At 44.5% G+C, this 14,813-nt stretch overlaps 1 protein-coding gene and 1 long non-coding RNA gene across 3 annotated transcripts in view; one reads left to right on the top strand and one right to left on the bottom strand.

Moving 5' to 3' along the window:
- Nucleotides 1–14,813, top strand: part of LOC112543852 (uncharacterized) — a 34,002-nt gene that overhangs the window by 15,507 nt on the left and 3,682 nt on the right. Inside the window, exons 2-3 of one of the 2 annotated variants that reach the window (XR_012896310.2) lie at nucleotides 4,971–5,364; nucleotides 8,069–8,159. This is a non-coding gene — a long non-coding RNA (uncharacterized LOC112543852). The remainder of the gene's footprint in view (nucleotides 1–4,970; nucleotides 5,365–8,068; nucleotides 8,160–14,813) is intronic. The other variant, XR_003087121.3, reaches the window with a different exon arrangement.
- LOC102449269 (ovomucoid-like) lies at nucleotides 1,795–12,259 on the bottom strand. Its single transcript, XM_006138089.4, has 9 exons — nucleotides 11,955–12,259; nucleotides 8,443–8,468; nucleotides 7,852–7,985; nucleotides 6,277–6,322; nucleotides 5,497–5,627; nucleotides 4,941–4,989; nucleotides 3,090–3,217; nucleotides 2,414–2,465; nucleotides 1,795–1,940 (listed from the first exon to the last, which is right to left on the bottom strand). The coding sequence occupies exons 1-9, from the start codon at nucleotides 12,010–12,012 to the stop codon at nucleotides 1,932–1,934; spliced, it is 633 nt and encodes a 210-aa protein (XP_006138151.1). The 5' UTR covers nucleotides 12,013–12,259; the 3' UTR covers nucleotides 1,795–1,931.

Here is a 14,813-nt window from a genome sequence, read left to right on the forward strand (position 1 = left end):
ACAGGCCTGCCCTCCGGGAGGATGACAATGGGCGTCTCCAGCCCAGAGTCCACAACAAGGGGGGAAGGGGAAGGGACTGAGCTATATGCAGTGGAGCTGGTTGAAGTAGGGGCAGGTCTGGGGTGCTGCTCCTGAGTGGGAGATGTGCTCCCCGGTGTTAGTATAGGCCTGCCTGAGCTCCTTTACTTTCATGCTCACCTGCTCCTGGGTGTCATGTGGTCTCTCTGGCCCAGGCTGTCAGCCATCTGGCCATAGATGTCGGCATTTCTGCTCCTGGTGTGGAGATCCTGGAGGTTTGCCTCATCTCCCCAGATCTCAATCCAAGATGGGGCCTGCTTCCTCTGCCCCTGGGCAGGGGCTTGTGAGCTGCCTGAAGCTATGCTGGCAGCCATGGGAGGGTCAGGAGGGGTGCTGGGGTCTGCCATAGCAGCAGGGAAGTCCGAACTGGGCACTGCTGTGTGGCACAGGGCTAGCAGGGCTCATGTCATGCCACAGAACTGTTTTCCCTGAGGTTGCAGCTTTAAGGGTTTCAGGGGAAGGGGAACTATAGAGTTCTGATGAGTGTTGACAGAGTGGCCACCAGGAGGCCACTTATTTCAAAATAACCTCAGCTGCCCCATCTACACATGCCCTATTATGAAATAACTATTGCAAAATAGGCAATGAAAGGTTACAGAATTCGGAATAAGATGCCTGTTATTCTGAAATTATTTCAAAATAACGGGCTTGCTGTGTAGACACTCACCTACTTACTTCAAAACAACACAAGTTATTTCAAAATAATGCTGCTGTATAGACATGCTCTAAGGAGGGATAAAAGTGTTAGACCTTTGCATGAGGGAAAATCTAGAATATTTACTGCATATTGTTCTGTAAACAACTGCTACTCAGAATTCCATGTATCCCAATATCTATTTAATTGCTAATGCTGTAAATAATCCACAACTTTGATAATCAAAACCTACTCAAGGCCTCCTATATGATTTGGAGAATTGATGTTACATAGTGTCTTCACCTAGTCCCACCTCTGTCTCCCATAATTGAAATTATTTGTGTGCAGGAATCCCTTGGTGTTATAGGGCAAAAGAACAAGAAGAAAATTAGGTGTCATTTCTTTTGGTGTGTTCCTGACACAATTAATTTCAGAATCAAACAACTCAATTCCTAAGCCATCTCCGCAGAAATGTAATACAAGAACTGTGTAAAGTAGATTCAAAAAGTTAAAAAATCCTGAAGTCTAAGGGTATGTCTACACTACAAAGTTAATTCGAACTAACGGACGTTGCTTTTCCGGAATAAGTGGCCTAGTGTAGATACAGCCTTAGTGTATCCTTTAAGGATGGCTTGCAAGGTACTTTGGATGACTTGAACTGCATGTATCTTGGAGACACAAGTTTGCATTATCAGAAATCCATTCATACCTGAAAAGCATTTGCCCAACATTAATGGATTGATGAAAATCATGATAGCTCACTATGTAGCTATCTGAGGTGATAGGAGGAGGGAAAGGTGAATGTATGGAAGCTGCCTGGCTTACTATTTAAATTTTATCTGTGGCTCCTTGGATTAATTCCAGGGGAAGATTGATATTAACTCAGGTCCTCCATTGTGTGTGTTTCCTGGGGACTTCCCCAAGGAATTCAATCATTTGGAACATTCATTATCAAATAGCTTCTTTTAATTTTGCATTATTAATTTTATAGAGAATGAAGATAAAAATTGCTTACTCAATGAGTCCATCAAAAATCCCATAATGTGTTGTGCTGATATAAGAATAAAGACAAAAATTTCTGCTACATTTGTTTTATTGAATCGCCAATTCAGGATGGTCTGAAATACTGGATGGACAGGAGAAATGGCTCCTAGATCTTTACATAAAGGTATAAGAAGAATTTATCACTTATGCTGAACATTGTATGCCAATTCTTCCATTACTTGATCTAGAGAGAGAGAGAGAATATTTAGAGTGCTGAGGGTGCTGAGTGAAATATAAAAACATAACTAACAGAGGGGGAAATGGAGATGATGATCTCAATGCAACAGTCTTGCATGGGCAATGTCTCCAAAATGCTGTCTAATCAAAACATTATTTGTTTGACTTACATTTCACCAAATAAAACCCCACAAAGTCCTTCATTCTTCTATTCTTCATTCTTCCATAGTAAATAAATTCAGTTTCCCCCCATAATTTACTGTGCATTTAAAATTGTGTGACAATTTTTGTAAGAATAATTTCCTCAGCTGATATTTCCGTTCCCACTAATTACTGGTTAGTTTGCTGTGTGGAAATTCATTGCTGCTCTCCACCCAAGTAATGACTGACTAGTGGGGTTATGTGTACATATTATAGCTTGTAAAGTCTTTTGGGTGGTACTGTACTATATTAGTGCAAATATAATATATGTGGATATACCTTTTGGTTACATGTTCCTTCATACTTTATGCCAATGTTGACTCCAGTTTTCCTTGAGAAGAGAAAAAATAAGCATGTGTATGTCTTCAAAATAAAATATCTCATGCAGTCACATGTAAAAAATAATAATAATAATAAAGGAAATGGACCGTATCATACAAGATATTTGACTGAGACAAACATATTCATATCAGCCCTCTTTGATCTATCTGGTATGTTTTGCCAATTTTTTTACAGTTTGAAAACCATCATACTCTTGTTTCTGGGCATCTGCAGGACGGGTTTGCCTATCAGATGCATTCTGGGTTCCTTTGTCAGATCTTTCAATGAAAACCCTGCTGTTGTATATTGGGTTGTAGATATAGATCTTGTTGTTATGGTAACTGAGTAGGTCACTGGGGTCAGCCCAGCTAGTCTGGGCTTGTTCTGGTGAGTTCTGTGCTATGCAATAAAATGGACACTTGCACCTACTCCAGCTCTCTGCCTTTCCACTGATTTCTTCCTATACTCTGAAACTCCCCACGACATAACACCTGCCCTGTGTTTATAGAAAAAGTATTAAACAGTGTTTTGCCCCACTAACACCTGGTGTCCCAATATCATCATCATTGTATCTGCCATCTGCACCAAATATACAATGACTTTTATACAATAAATTCTTTGTAAGTTTACTCACTCTCTTGCTGAACACAAACTACATTTGTTGGCATATGTTATACCATCTGTGCCACAGACAGGCCTGTAAATCGTTGGGCAGAAAATGTGTTTCCTCTTTTGTGATTTTGAATATTCACTGCAGTCATCCTGCAAAAGTAGTTATATAAAATTCAAACACATTTATTATTGGGAGTAATAAGTCATCTGTTGTAAAACTAATCTATTGGGCTAACATAGCACCTTTCTTTAAGTAAGAGGTCTTCTCTAGGAAGAAGGTCTTTTGATTTCCATTTTACAGAGTGAGAAAAAGTCAGAGTAGGCCAGATTTTCCATTCTACTTTTGTGTATCTGTGGCTGTTAGTTTGGTACAAAACTGGGCTGAGCAAACTAAGATCAGAATAAAGAGGCTCTTTAAATCCCTTTAAGTGGCTGGTGTGGCATAAACACACCACATCATGGAGTTTGATTCGCGCTACAGAGATGAAAAGACTTTCCCACAATGGAGAAGATTGTGGAGACAATGTTTACACAGGAGTACTCTCTGGGGATTTTTAATTTCTATTATGCTGCAATTGTGGCATGAACTGACCACTTCATGAAGGACCAGAGATATTACAGGACCTTTCCAAACTCCTACAGAAAGTCTGTGACATAAACAGGAATAGAACCCAAATTTCATATCTTCCCAGCTTTCCTTTTACCACAAAGGCCATGCTTCCAACTCATCTCTTTGATGTATAATAATTAAAACACTCCAATCATTATGGTTTCTAAGCACTACCATGTTCACTGTCATAAGAAACACCGTCTGTTCCACTAAAAAAAGATAATCCTTTAGATCACCCCTAGCTTGTCAGGCCCAACAGGTAGTGATCAATGGGTCAATGTCTGATTGGCGGTTGGTTTCAAGCAGAGTGCCCCAAGGATCCATTCTAGGGCCAGTTTTGTTCAATATCTTTATTAATGACCTGGATGAGGGGATCGATTGCACCCTCAGCAAGTTCACAGTTAACACTGTGGGGGAGAGGTAGATACATTGGAGGATAGGAATAGGGTCCAGAGTGACCTAGAGAGATTAGAGGATTGGGCCAAAAGAAATCTAATGAGGTTCAGCAAGGATAAGTGCAGAGTCCTGCACTTGGGACGGAAGAATCCCAAGCACTGTTACAGGCTGGGGACCAACTGTCTAAGCAGCAGTTCAGCAGAAAAGGACCTGGGGATTACAGTGGATGAGAAGCTGGATATGATTAACAGTGTGCCCTTGTAGCCAAGAAGGCTAATGGCATATTAGGGTGGATTAGAGGAGCATGGCCAGCAGATCTAGATAAGTTATTATTTGCCTTTATTCATCACTGGTGAGGCCACATCTGGATATCACATCCAGTTCTGGGTCTCCCATTACAGAAAGGATGTGGACGCATTGGAGAGGGTCCAGTGGAGGGCAACCAAAACGATTAGGGTGCTGGAGTACATGATCTACGAGGAGAGGTTGAGGGATTTGGACTTATTTATTCTGTAGAAGAAAGAGTGAGGAGGGATTCCATAGCACCCTTCAGCTACCAGATGGGATGGAGAGAGGTTGTTCTCAGTATTGACAGATGACAGAATGAGGAGCAATGGTCTCAAGTTACAGTGGGGAGGGGTAGGTTGGATATCAGGAAAAACTATTTCACTAGGAGCATGCTGAAGCATTGCAATGGGTTACCTAGGGAGGTGGAGGAATCTCCATCCCTAGAGGGTTTTGTTGTTGTTGTAAGGATAGGATTTTCCCATGTATTTTTGGCTCAGGTATTATCAACATTTTCATGATTGGTATTTATATTATGCTACATGTCAATTTTAATGATAACCAATAAAAATATGACACTACCTTCTTCTTACATTTTCCTTTATGTGCCAGGTCTATGGCAGCCCCATTTCTGCAGGATAAAAAGTTGGAAGAGAGAAGACAGTTATTGCCAGTGAAACTGTCTGCCTGGTGAATAAAATGCTCCAGAACTCAGTATGAAAATAAGCAACAGTCAAAAACATATGGAATATTTGAGAGAGATCATTGGGAATCATCAGATTCTCTCTTCAATACAATCTCAGAAATGATAGGGGATGTGAAGTTCCTTGTCCCAAAAGATGTGAACATGGATCTGATTTTACCATGGATTCACGCTGCATTCTGGATTTGTAGTTTGGTGCTTACATGAAGATAAACCATTAGCTAAATATAGTGGATCATATTAACTATGGTGTCTGTCCTGGGGACATGGGGCATAAACAGAAGAGGGCAAAAGAACATGGAGGTGAGTCAGGGACTCAACAATCTCAGGTCATTGAAATATCCCTGTGTAAAGAAAATGCTTTCACAAGAGAACTCTTCTCAGCATTTCTAACCATTGATTCAGTGATACCAATGATAATAGTCAAGGACTTACAAGATTTCTACACACAGCCTACAGGCATTAACATAAGTGACACCATTTGTTCCACAGACTGGTGCATACATCCGGTCGCAGTTTATCTTGCGCGGGTCTTTACTTTGGCCATAGTATCGTCTACAATCAATCTGCAAAATGAAGAAGTTGTTATCTGAGTGGAGCCCTAGGGACAGGGAATGCTCCTGGCCCTCACCTCTTCCCCTAAGCACTCCTCTTCCACCCCTCCAGGGCGGGCCTGTGACTACATGGCTACCTAGCCATCATGACTCTTTCTCCAACTTCTGCCAAGCCCCCAATCCATTTGGTCAATGCTGGACCCTCTGCTTCCACCAGCTGTGGGGCTTGGCTCCAGCTATAGTAGAGGGACCAGTATTAACTGAGCAGGTACTGTGTGGGGCACAGATCCTTAGGGGAAGAAGCAGGATGGTTACAGAGCCCCATGGCCAGGGGCCAGGCATGCAGCCCTGTGGGAGTGCGCTGAACTCTGTAGCCACTGGACTGTGCCCCTGGGGATCTGCTGCCCCCTGCCTTTTCCCTCCAGTGTCCCTCTCCTTCCCTAATCCCACTCCTCCCCCTTCCTCCTTGAGCTTGAGTGCTGCTCTGAGAGGGGGATGGAGCAGGAGTTGCCGAATGTGGGGCCCAGGTTTTCCCCATGAGTGCGCCAGCCTGTGAGCACCCACAGGGATGCTAGACTACAGATGTTGCCAGACCACAGAAATCTGGACTGTAGAAATCCATCCTGTATGTTAATGTCAAATAGAATACATTTGGATTTACCCTTTTTAGACCAGCATGCTGTAGGCTAAGCTTGCCTCCACTTTTCCTTGAAACACAAAAGAAATAAAAATAAATGTTGCTGCACAGCAATACATTTCCTAAGATCACTGTGCAATTACACAGAGGTGCGTGGAATGCGTAATATGTATGTATTGGGGACAGAGATATATTAATCTGTGTTTTTAGTACAGGCAGTCCCCGGGTTACATACAAGATAGGGACTGTAGGTCTGTTCTTAAGTTGAATCTGTATGTAAGTCGGAACTGGCGTCCAGATTCAGCCGCTGCTGAAACTGACCGCCAGTTCTGACTTACATACAGAATCAACTTAAGAACCCCAAGCGTCCCCAAGTCAGCTGCTGCTGAAACTGATCAGCAGCTGATTCCAGGAAGCCCGGGGCAGAGCAACTCTCCCTCGGGCTTCCTGTAGTCAGCGCTGGTCAGTTTCAGCAGCGGCTAAATCAGGACGCCTGGGACAGAGCAGCTGGGGTGCTGCTGGGTTGCTCCAGTAGTGCCGCTCCAGCAGCACCCCATCTACTCTGCCCCAGGCGTCCTGATTCAGCCGCTGCTGAAACTGACCAGCAGCGGCTGAATCAGGACCAGAGCAGCTGGGGTGCTGCTGGGTTGGACCAGTAGCGCCCAGAGCAGCACTGCGGGACCAACCGGCAGCACCCCAGCTGCTCTGCCACAGGCGTCCGGAGAATAGCCTAGTCTGCTGGGGGGGGGGGAGGGCGTACTAGCTGCGCCCCCCCCACCCCAGCAGACCAGGAAGACACGGGCGGCGGACCGAGATGCACCGCGGTCCCGCCGCCTGGGTCCTCCGCGGCTTTGCTCCCCGTCTCCCTGGTCTGCTGGAGACCAGCAGACCAGAGAGACGGGGAGCAAAGCCTCTGAGGACGCCGGCAGCGGGACAGCCACGGGGCGTCTGGGCTGTCCCGCTGCCGGCTTCCCCCGCAGCAGCCAGCAGCGGAGCAGCCCAGGCGCGCCTGGGGTGCCCCGCTGCCCGAGCCCCTCCCCCCCCGCCGCTTTGCAAAGCCTCCGGGAAGCCGGCAGCGGAGCAGTCCAGGCGGCCTGGGCTGCCTCGCTGCCGGAGCCCCCCCGCAGCTTTGCAAAGCGCGGGGAAGCCGGCAGCGGAGCAGTCCAGGCGCGCCTGGGGTGCCTCGCTGCCCGAGCCCCCCCGCGGCTTTGCAAAGCCGCGGGGGGGCTCGGGCAGCGAGGTAGCTCAGGCGCGCCTGGGCTGCCCCGCCGCCGGCTTCCCCGCGGCTTTGCATGCCGCGCGGGGGGGGGACGGGGGGAGGCTCGGGCAGCGGGGCTGCCCCGCTGCCTGAGCCCCTCCACGGCTTTGCTCTGCATCTTCCTGGTCTGCAGACCAGGGAGACGCAGAGCAAAGCCCCAGAGTACACTGGCGGCAGGACCGCGAGGTCCCGCAGTCCGTGTACTCTGGGGTAGCCCCGTTCGTATCTGCGGATCCGACGTAAGTCGGATCCGCGTAAGTCGGGGACTGCCTGTATTCCTATCTCATTTGCTGCAGTAACTCTAATAATTGCTCACAGAAAATATTGATATGGTTCCTCACCATTTTGCTGCACACAGAAAACATATGTTGTCATACATCATACCATCGGTGCCATAGACAGGATTGTACTCTTTCGTACAGAGGAGGGTTTTGCCCATTGGTGGTTCTGGATAGGCACTACAGTCATTCTGCAACTGTAAATATAGAGTTTTTGAGACACCTAGATCAACGAATGTTAATAACCGTTACTGTTAATTCTCTTGGGGGTATATTACAGGAATGCTGGCTATTATGGAACTACCTCCTATTAATGTGGCAAACTCTGTGACTGACCATATGAAACACATGGGGATAGTCTCTTTCCTGAAGTAAGTGAACTTTTTAATCCATTCCCAAAATAAGTGTTTCTATATCTCAGTTGGAAATATCAGTGCCACAATGCCAACATCCAATAACTAATACCAATAATGATAACAACTGGTACCATTTTGCTTTTTGATTAAGCCACCACTCTAGGTTTCTAGACTATACTCACCACAAATATCTGAGCACTTCACTCTAGTTTTAGTGTAGAAAAGTTGGCCACAGTGCAGCCCCTAACTAATGATTAGGGGAGAGAGAAAATTACTAAACCAGAAAAATTGGACTAACCTGATTTGCAGGTTCACTGACAACACCTAGAGCAAAAATATTGATACTCAGTATACAACGAGACAAATTCTTGCGAAGGAAATCAAGTTATAAACATTAATTCAAGGAAAATGTGCACTGAACCCTTTAACTGCAACGAATGGACCATACGTGGTTGCACAATTTGGAAATATAACTATTTGTTTATTATTTACAACTAGAAAATGAACCTGTTGCTCATGTCAGCAATGTCTTTGTACGAACTGGGGGGTAAGGGAGGAGCTTCAGCACCCCCTCCCCTGCTTAGGAGGCTCTGGTGGGACTAGGGATGAGGGATTCAGGATGCAGGCTGCCCCAGGGAGAGAGGACTACCCAGCCCTCTCTCACCACAGCAGCTTGTTGAGGAGTGCCTGTCTATGACCACTACAGCGGGCACAGCTGGGGGAGGGGTGCGTGTTCACTGGCTGGAGGACAGACAGGCAGACTCTGGGTATGTCTACACTACAGTGCTATTTCAAATTAACTTAATTCGAAATAGTTAATTCGAATTAAGCTAATTCAAAATAACACATTAATAGCAAAATAATAGCATTTTGCTATTTCAAAATAGCACGTCCACGCTGAGTGGACCCTGAACCGAAGTTAAGGTTGGCTGGAACCAGTGCCGGCAGGGCATCAGTTTAGGACTTAGTATGTGGGGCTGCTGCCTGAGGCTAACTGAGCGCCGTGCTTAAAGGGACCCTACCCCCACACCAGACAGACAGTTCTCAGGGTTCCCCGCTTGCTTGTCTACCTTGATGAGGGACAGCAAAGCAGCCCTGTCTTGGAGTGCCCTGAGTGCCTGAACGTGGGACACCACAGCAATTGGCTACATGGAGCCAGAGCTGCCCCGGGCATGCCGGTGCCTCTCGTGGGGTCGTTGCCATCAGCTCGGCTACACTTGCTGCAGGCTGCCATCTGGGAGGTCCATCGGAGGGGCTGTCAGGATCCAGGAGGCCCTGAGGGAGAGCATCCACCCCGAGGAGCCATCAGAGCCTCCCCTGTCCTCCCCACCGGGGGCTCGTGCCCCATTCCTTCCTTATGTCCATCCACTTACCCCTCCCTAGCCCCCCTTCCTGATGTGAAATAAAAGACACATATGTTAAAAAATAGAAACTGGGTTTATTGAACAAAACTGGGGGGGGGAGGGGAATGAACCTCTGGGGAAACTGGGAAAAGGAGGTGGGAGAGGGAAAGGGAGAGGGTAGGAGAGGGGAGGGGGAAACCTAGGAGGAGGGAGCTGGAAGGGGGAAGCAGGGAGAAGAAGGGGGAGGGGAAGCTCAGGGTCTCACCGGACCAACTTGACTTTCATGCTAACCAGCTCCTGGGTTTGTATGTTGCCTTTGGTGGCCAGGCTAGCAGCTATCCTGCCATAGATGGCCGCATTCCTCCGTCTAGTGCGGAGATCATGGACATTGGAGGCATCCCCCCCAAACCTGAATAAGGTCCATGATCCCCACCCTGGCCCAGGAAGGCGCCCACCTTCTCCAGCCCCTGTCAGGCTCCTGGGAGCTGACAGACTGCTCCTGGGGAGGGGTGGAGTGGCTTGCTGGCTCATGTTTTGGGGCCACTGGGTCAGGGGGTCCGGTGGCCACTGCTGGCTCTGGGCTGGAGCTGGCACAGGCACTGTGGCCAGGGTCTACCCCTTTAATGTCTCCGGGGTTGGGGGAGAGGAAAGTAAGTTTTCCTGGTTGTGTCCAGAGTGGCCACCAGGGTTCAATGGGAAGGGCTGGAGGCCCCCTATTTCGAATTAAGTATCTACACAGCACTTAATTCAAAATAGTTATTTCGAATTTGGTGTTACTCCTTGTAGAATAAGGTTTACCAAATTCGAAATAAGGGCTCCTTTATTTAGAATGTATTTCAAAAGAGCTGTTTGCCTGTGTAAATGCTATTAAAGTTAATTAAAAATAACTGCTGTTATTTTGAATTAACTTTGTAGTGTAGACATACCCTATAGGAGAGAGTTATCTCTTTTTCCATCCCTGTCCCCAGCTGCCTCCATGGGGTTATAATTGTCCTGTCCCTATCTCTGGTCCATTGCGCCCACCCCCTCCCGGCATGGTCATTATATAGTATGACTGTCCGTGCTAGCAGAACCCTCCCTTTCTGTATTATGAGAAACAATTGCATTCCAGGAACATTCCATTGTCCTGGAGCAATCAAACCTTTACCTTGCTTTAAGTTATGATAAGAGAAAGCTGTGTACCAAATTTGGAGGTCCTAGCTCTTACTGTGTAGGAGGAATTCTTAAACAGACGGACAGATGGACAGATAATCAGACTCATTCATTCATTCACTCACTCACTCAGGGTATGTCTACACTACCCCGCTAGTTCGAACTAGGAGGGTAATGTAGGCATACCGCACTTGCAAATGAAGCCCGGGATTTGAATTTCCCGGGCTTCATTTGCATAAGTAGGGAGCCGCCATTTTTAAAACCCCGCTGGTTCGAACCCCGTGCAGCGCGGCTACACGGGGCACGAACTAGGTAGTTCGAACTAGGCTTCCTAGTTCGAACTACCGTTACTCCTCGTGAAATGAGGAGTAACGGTAGTTCCAACTAGGAAGCCTAGTTCGAACTACCTAGTTCGTGCCCCGTGTAGCCGCGCTGCACGGGGTTCGAACCAGCGGGGTTTTAAAAATGGCGGCTCCCCACTTATGCAAATGAAGCCCGGGAAATTCAAATCTCAGGCTTCATTTGCAAGTGCGGTATGCCTACATTACCCTCCTAGTTCGAACTAGGAGGGTAGTGTAGACATACCCTCTCAGACAAACTCTCTCAAATATATAGCAAATGATCAGATTTTCTGCTCCCCTGGAAATGCAGGGTAACTAATATTTACTTGTCTTTACTAATATTTACTCTTCTCAGTAACATCTTTCAGAATGATTTCAGCTCTTTTTGGAATGAGTCCTTTCACATATTTGATGTCCCACTTATACATACTTCATTTTATATATAAGTCCTTTTAATATTAACCTGATCCTTAATAAGTAATGTATGATGTTGCATGCTAACACTTTATGGTAACTTGACCTTAGAAATATGTGTTAAATATTGAAAATTCAAAAACTTGAAACATTTCTACCTTCTCTATAGCTGGCTGAAAAATGAAGGGATGTGGGAGGGGAATTTCACAAAAAGTTAATTAAAATGTTTCCCTTTAAAATTTTTTTTCGAATGTTATTGTCATTGATATTTTCAAAGGTTTGAATGTTTTACCACCATGTCCAGTTGCAACCAATTATCATATGGTACATTTCATAGCATCATGGACAAGGAAGATTTTGTTAAAGAATATTAACACTGACTTGTACTCTAGTACTTGCTTCCTTAGATTGTTTGCTATCCATGAAAAACAAACTGGATCTCAGAATTCTTCATAAAGACAAGCATGTCATGGACCTTATCCTTTAATAATCAATGCTTTCAGAGAACTAGGAAGCCACAAAAATATTGCTTTGTAGAGATTATAGCAAAGAGTACTCACCTGAGAAGCAACATAAATATGCCAGAGTGAAGACTATGAAGATACTAGCTGTCTTCATGGTGGAGATGCTCAATCTAGGTTAAGTCTGTTCTGTTCTGCTCGGTAGATGCAGTGAATCCCATAGAGAAAGCTCAGATATTTATAGTCATGCCCAGAACCTCCATCCTGATTTGGAAATCACATGCAAAAGATATCAGTGCTACCGGATACCAGAATACGTTTGTTTTTGAGGAAGTCCCAACGTTCTTGGAACGATGCATGCTTTCTCAGCCTTGCCCTCTTGATCTTTTCCCCAAACAGTTTAGTATTTCCATAAGCATTGTGGGTTGATGCATGACAACTACCCTCCCGCAGAAAAACTACTGGCCACAGTGAATCTGATAATGTACACATTTTTGTGGAAATTTTCATTATGGGCTCCATAAAGCACTTTTTAAACTGTCTTTATATTGTTGTAGGTTTCTTTAAATTCCTTCACATCCCATCAAGAGCACTGTACAAATGGAGCATGGATTGCCTGATAGCCGTATATCTCCTATTACAGTTCAAATCTCTTAAAATAGACTGTTCAATTCAACCATCAGTTTGATTACAGATACATTTCTTTCATAGCTCAAAATTAATCCCCCTTTCAAGCTGTTCTCAGATTCTTGCCTCCCTAAGTATCACTGCCCAGATTCACTTGTCTCAGAAGTTCTGTTCTTTTCCTGATTAAATCTCTCTAGATATATATTCAGTGTTCAAGTATAAGAAAATAAAGAGTCAAAACAAGGCAACAGTCAGCTTTTATTCTTTCCTCATGAAAGTAGGGTTTGCTAGGTTCCTAGACATTACCATATACAGAAACATAAGATCATAATATACCAACCTTGATTGGAAAATATCATTTTTTCTCTTTTTTTAAGTGACAGAAAGAAACTCAGGCATGTTATATGGGAATTACTGGCCAAAAGGGAAGCATTTGGTTTTTTTTAGCTCCCTCCTATTAATCACATTCCATAAGAAATTAAATATAAATGAAAGCCTGATAGGCTTTGGTCAGACCGATGCTCTCAGTTGGGAGAGGTCTTAAACCTGTTATCAAAGGAAACTGGGGATTCATCTGTAGTAAAAACAACAAGAACAAAAACCCTCTTACAATGGGAAAAAGCCAACATAACTCTCTGCATCTCTTTCCAGGTACCCTGAATTCTATGTTGGCATTGTGAAAGTTTCATCATTTCTGCTACTCCTTTGTTGTTCTCCAGTGCACTTCTTTTACACCCTGGCTTTTGTTCAGTTTGGGCTCAGTATTTGTCCCCCTGAAAACTACTCTAGAGTTTGATAGCAGATAGATGCAAGAAATATGTTGCATGCTCCTACATTGCTTCTCGTATAGACAAGGATTCCAGTATATACTTTGTTCTCAAACTGTGGTGCAACAATTTATCCGTATATACTGTAAGGATTTTTTGAGACTTTTGAGACTAAACTTCATGTTTTTCATACTGATAATGAACAGTCAATAGGTAATAATTTGCTGATTTATCAATAGCCAATTAACTGATACCCAGTAACTGATAAAAATTGAATTGTATTTATAATTTTCATAAGAGTGGTTGTCTCAAGTTTAGTTTTGAATAACAACAACAAAACTCAGATAAGTCAGCTTTCAATCAGATTTTATTGATAAAAAGATAGTAAAGACATTACCCACAACCATAGAATACCTTCCCTTGGAATTGTTCCTGACAGCTTGCTTCCAGTTGTTTCCCCTTTCACAAATTAAATCCTTGTTATCCCTTCTTCTTTACCATGATGACCCCAAACAACTTCCTCCTTTTGGAACATACTTCTCATCTCAGGTTATTTCCTAAGTCCTCCGTTCCCTTGTAACTTTCCAACTGTCTCAACCTGGTAGCTGTTCATTGTTTATTCCCTTATTTGGATCATTTTATTCGTTATGCATTTTGCACACATTTTGTGGTAAGTATTACTAAAATGTTACAATAATTTCAAAATACATGGTTACTGTTTGGTAAAATTCCAGTACTCATAGTTAGCCAAAGTGCAAAGCATCACAGGACTCTAGCTCCCAAGCAAGCTGTAGATTTGTCCTTTGGCCTGTTTAGATATCAAACAATCGCCCAATTCACCTACACACTTCCCTTAGTGATGTTTTAGTTTTGAGACTGACTAGTCAAGGCCCCCACTCCTCTTTCTCTTCCAGGAAGTGCTAAACATGAGCAGCAATAAGAGCCCATTTCCTTGGTTTGAGATATTCTTTCAGTATAACAGAACATATGAACAGGTGTCAGAGACAAGTCACCCCTCCTTCTACTATGGATTCATCACCCTATGCTGGAGTTGTTGGATGGGAGAGTTACTGTATGATCTGTAAGAAAAATGCTCACATTCTTTTCTACAGTGTATTGTATGACACAGCTGTAGGTAGTAACTGGACAACAGAGCCAATAAACTCCGGAGAGATGCCTCCTGTGGATAACTGTCAAATCTTTATTTCAGAAGGATTTACCCGTAATGGTGAAAGATTATAGTTACCAAGCAAGAAATTACAAAAATGTAAAAGCCTCATGATTTCATAGGGTATGTCTACACTACAAAGTTAGTTCGAACTAATGGACGTTAGTTCGAACTAACTTTCATAGGCGCTACACTAGCGCTCCGCTAGTTCGAATTAAATTCGAACTAACGGAGTGTTTAGTTCGAACTAGGTAATCCTCATTCCACGAGGATTAAGCCTAGTTCGAACTTACTAGTTCGAATTAAGGGCTGTGTAGCCACTTAATTCGAACTAGTGGGAGGCTAGCCCTCCCCAGGTTTCCCTGGTGGCCACTCTATGCCCCCCTCCCAGCCCCG

Source organism: Pelodiscus sinensis, chromosome 16, assembly GCF_052426305.1.
Source record: "Pelodiscus sinensis isolate ZL-2025 chromosome 16, ASM5242630v1, whole genome shotgun sequence".
In the NCBI taxonomy this organism is placed as follows: Eukaryota; Metazoa; Chordata; order Testudines; family Trionychidae; genus Pelodiscus; species Pelodiscus sinensis.

What these genes read in the sequence shown, in the direction of transcription:
- LOC102449269 (XM_006138089.4), bottom strand. Translation starts at nt 12,012, where the DNA reads ATGAAGACAGCTAGTATCTTCATAGTCTTCACTCTGGCATATTTATGT. An exon ending in TCAGTGAACCTGCAAATCAG is followed by an intron (nt 7,986 to 8,442) that starts GTTAGTCCAATT and finishes CTATATTTACAG; the next exon opens with TTGCAGAATGACTGTAGTGC. An exon ending in AGGCTGTGTGTAGAAATCTT is followed by an intron (nt 4,990 to 5,496) that starts GTAAGTCCTTGA and finishes TTTATCCTGCAG; the next exon opens with AAATGGGGCTGCCATAGACC.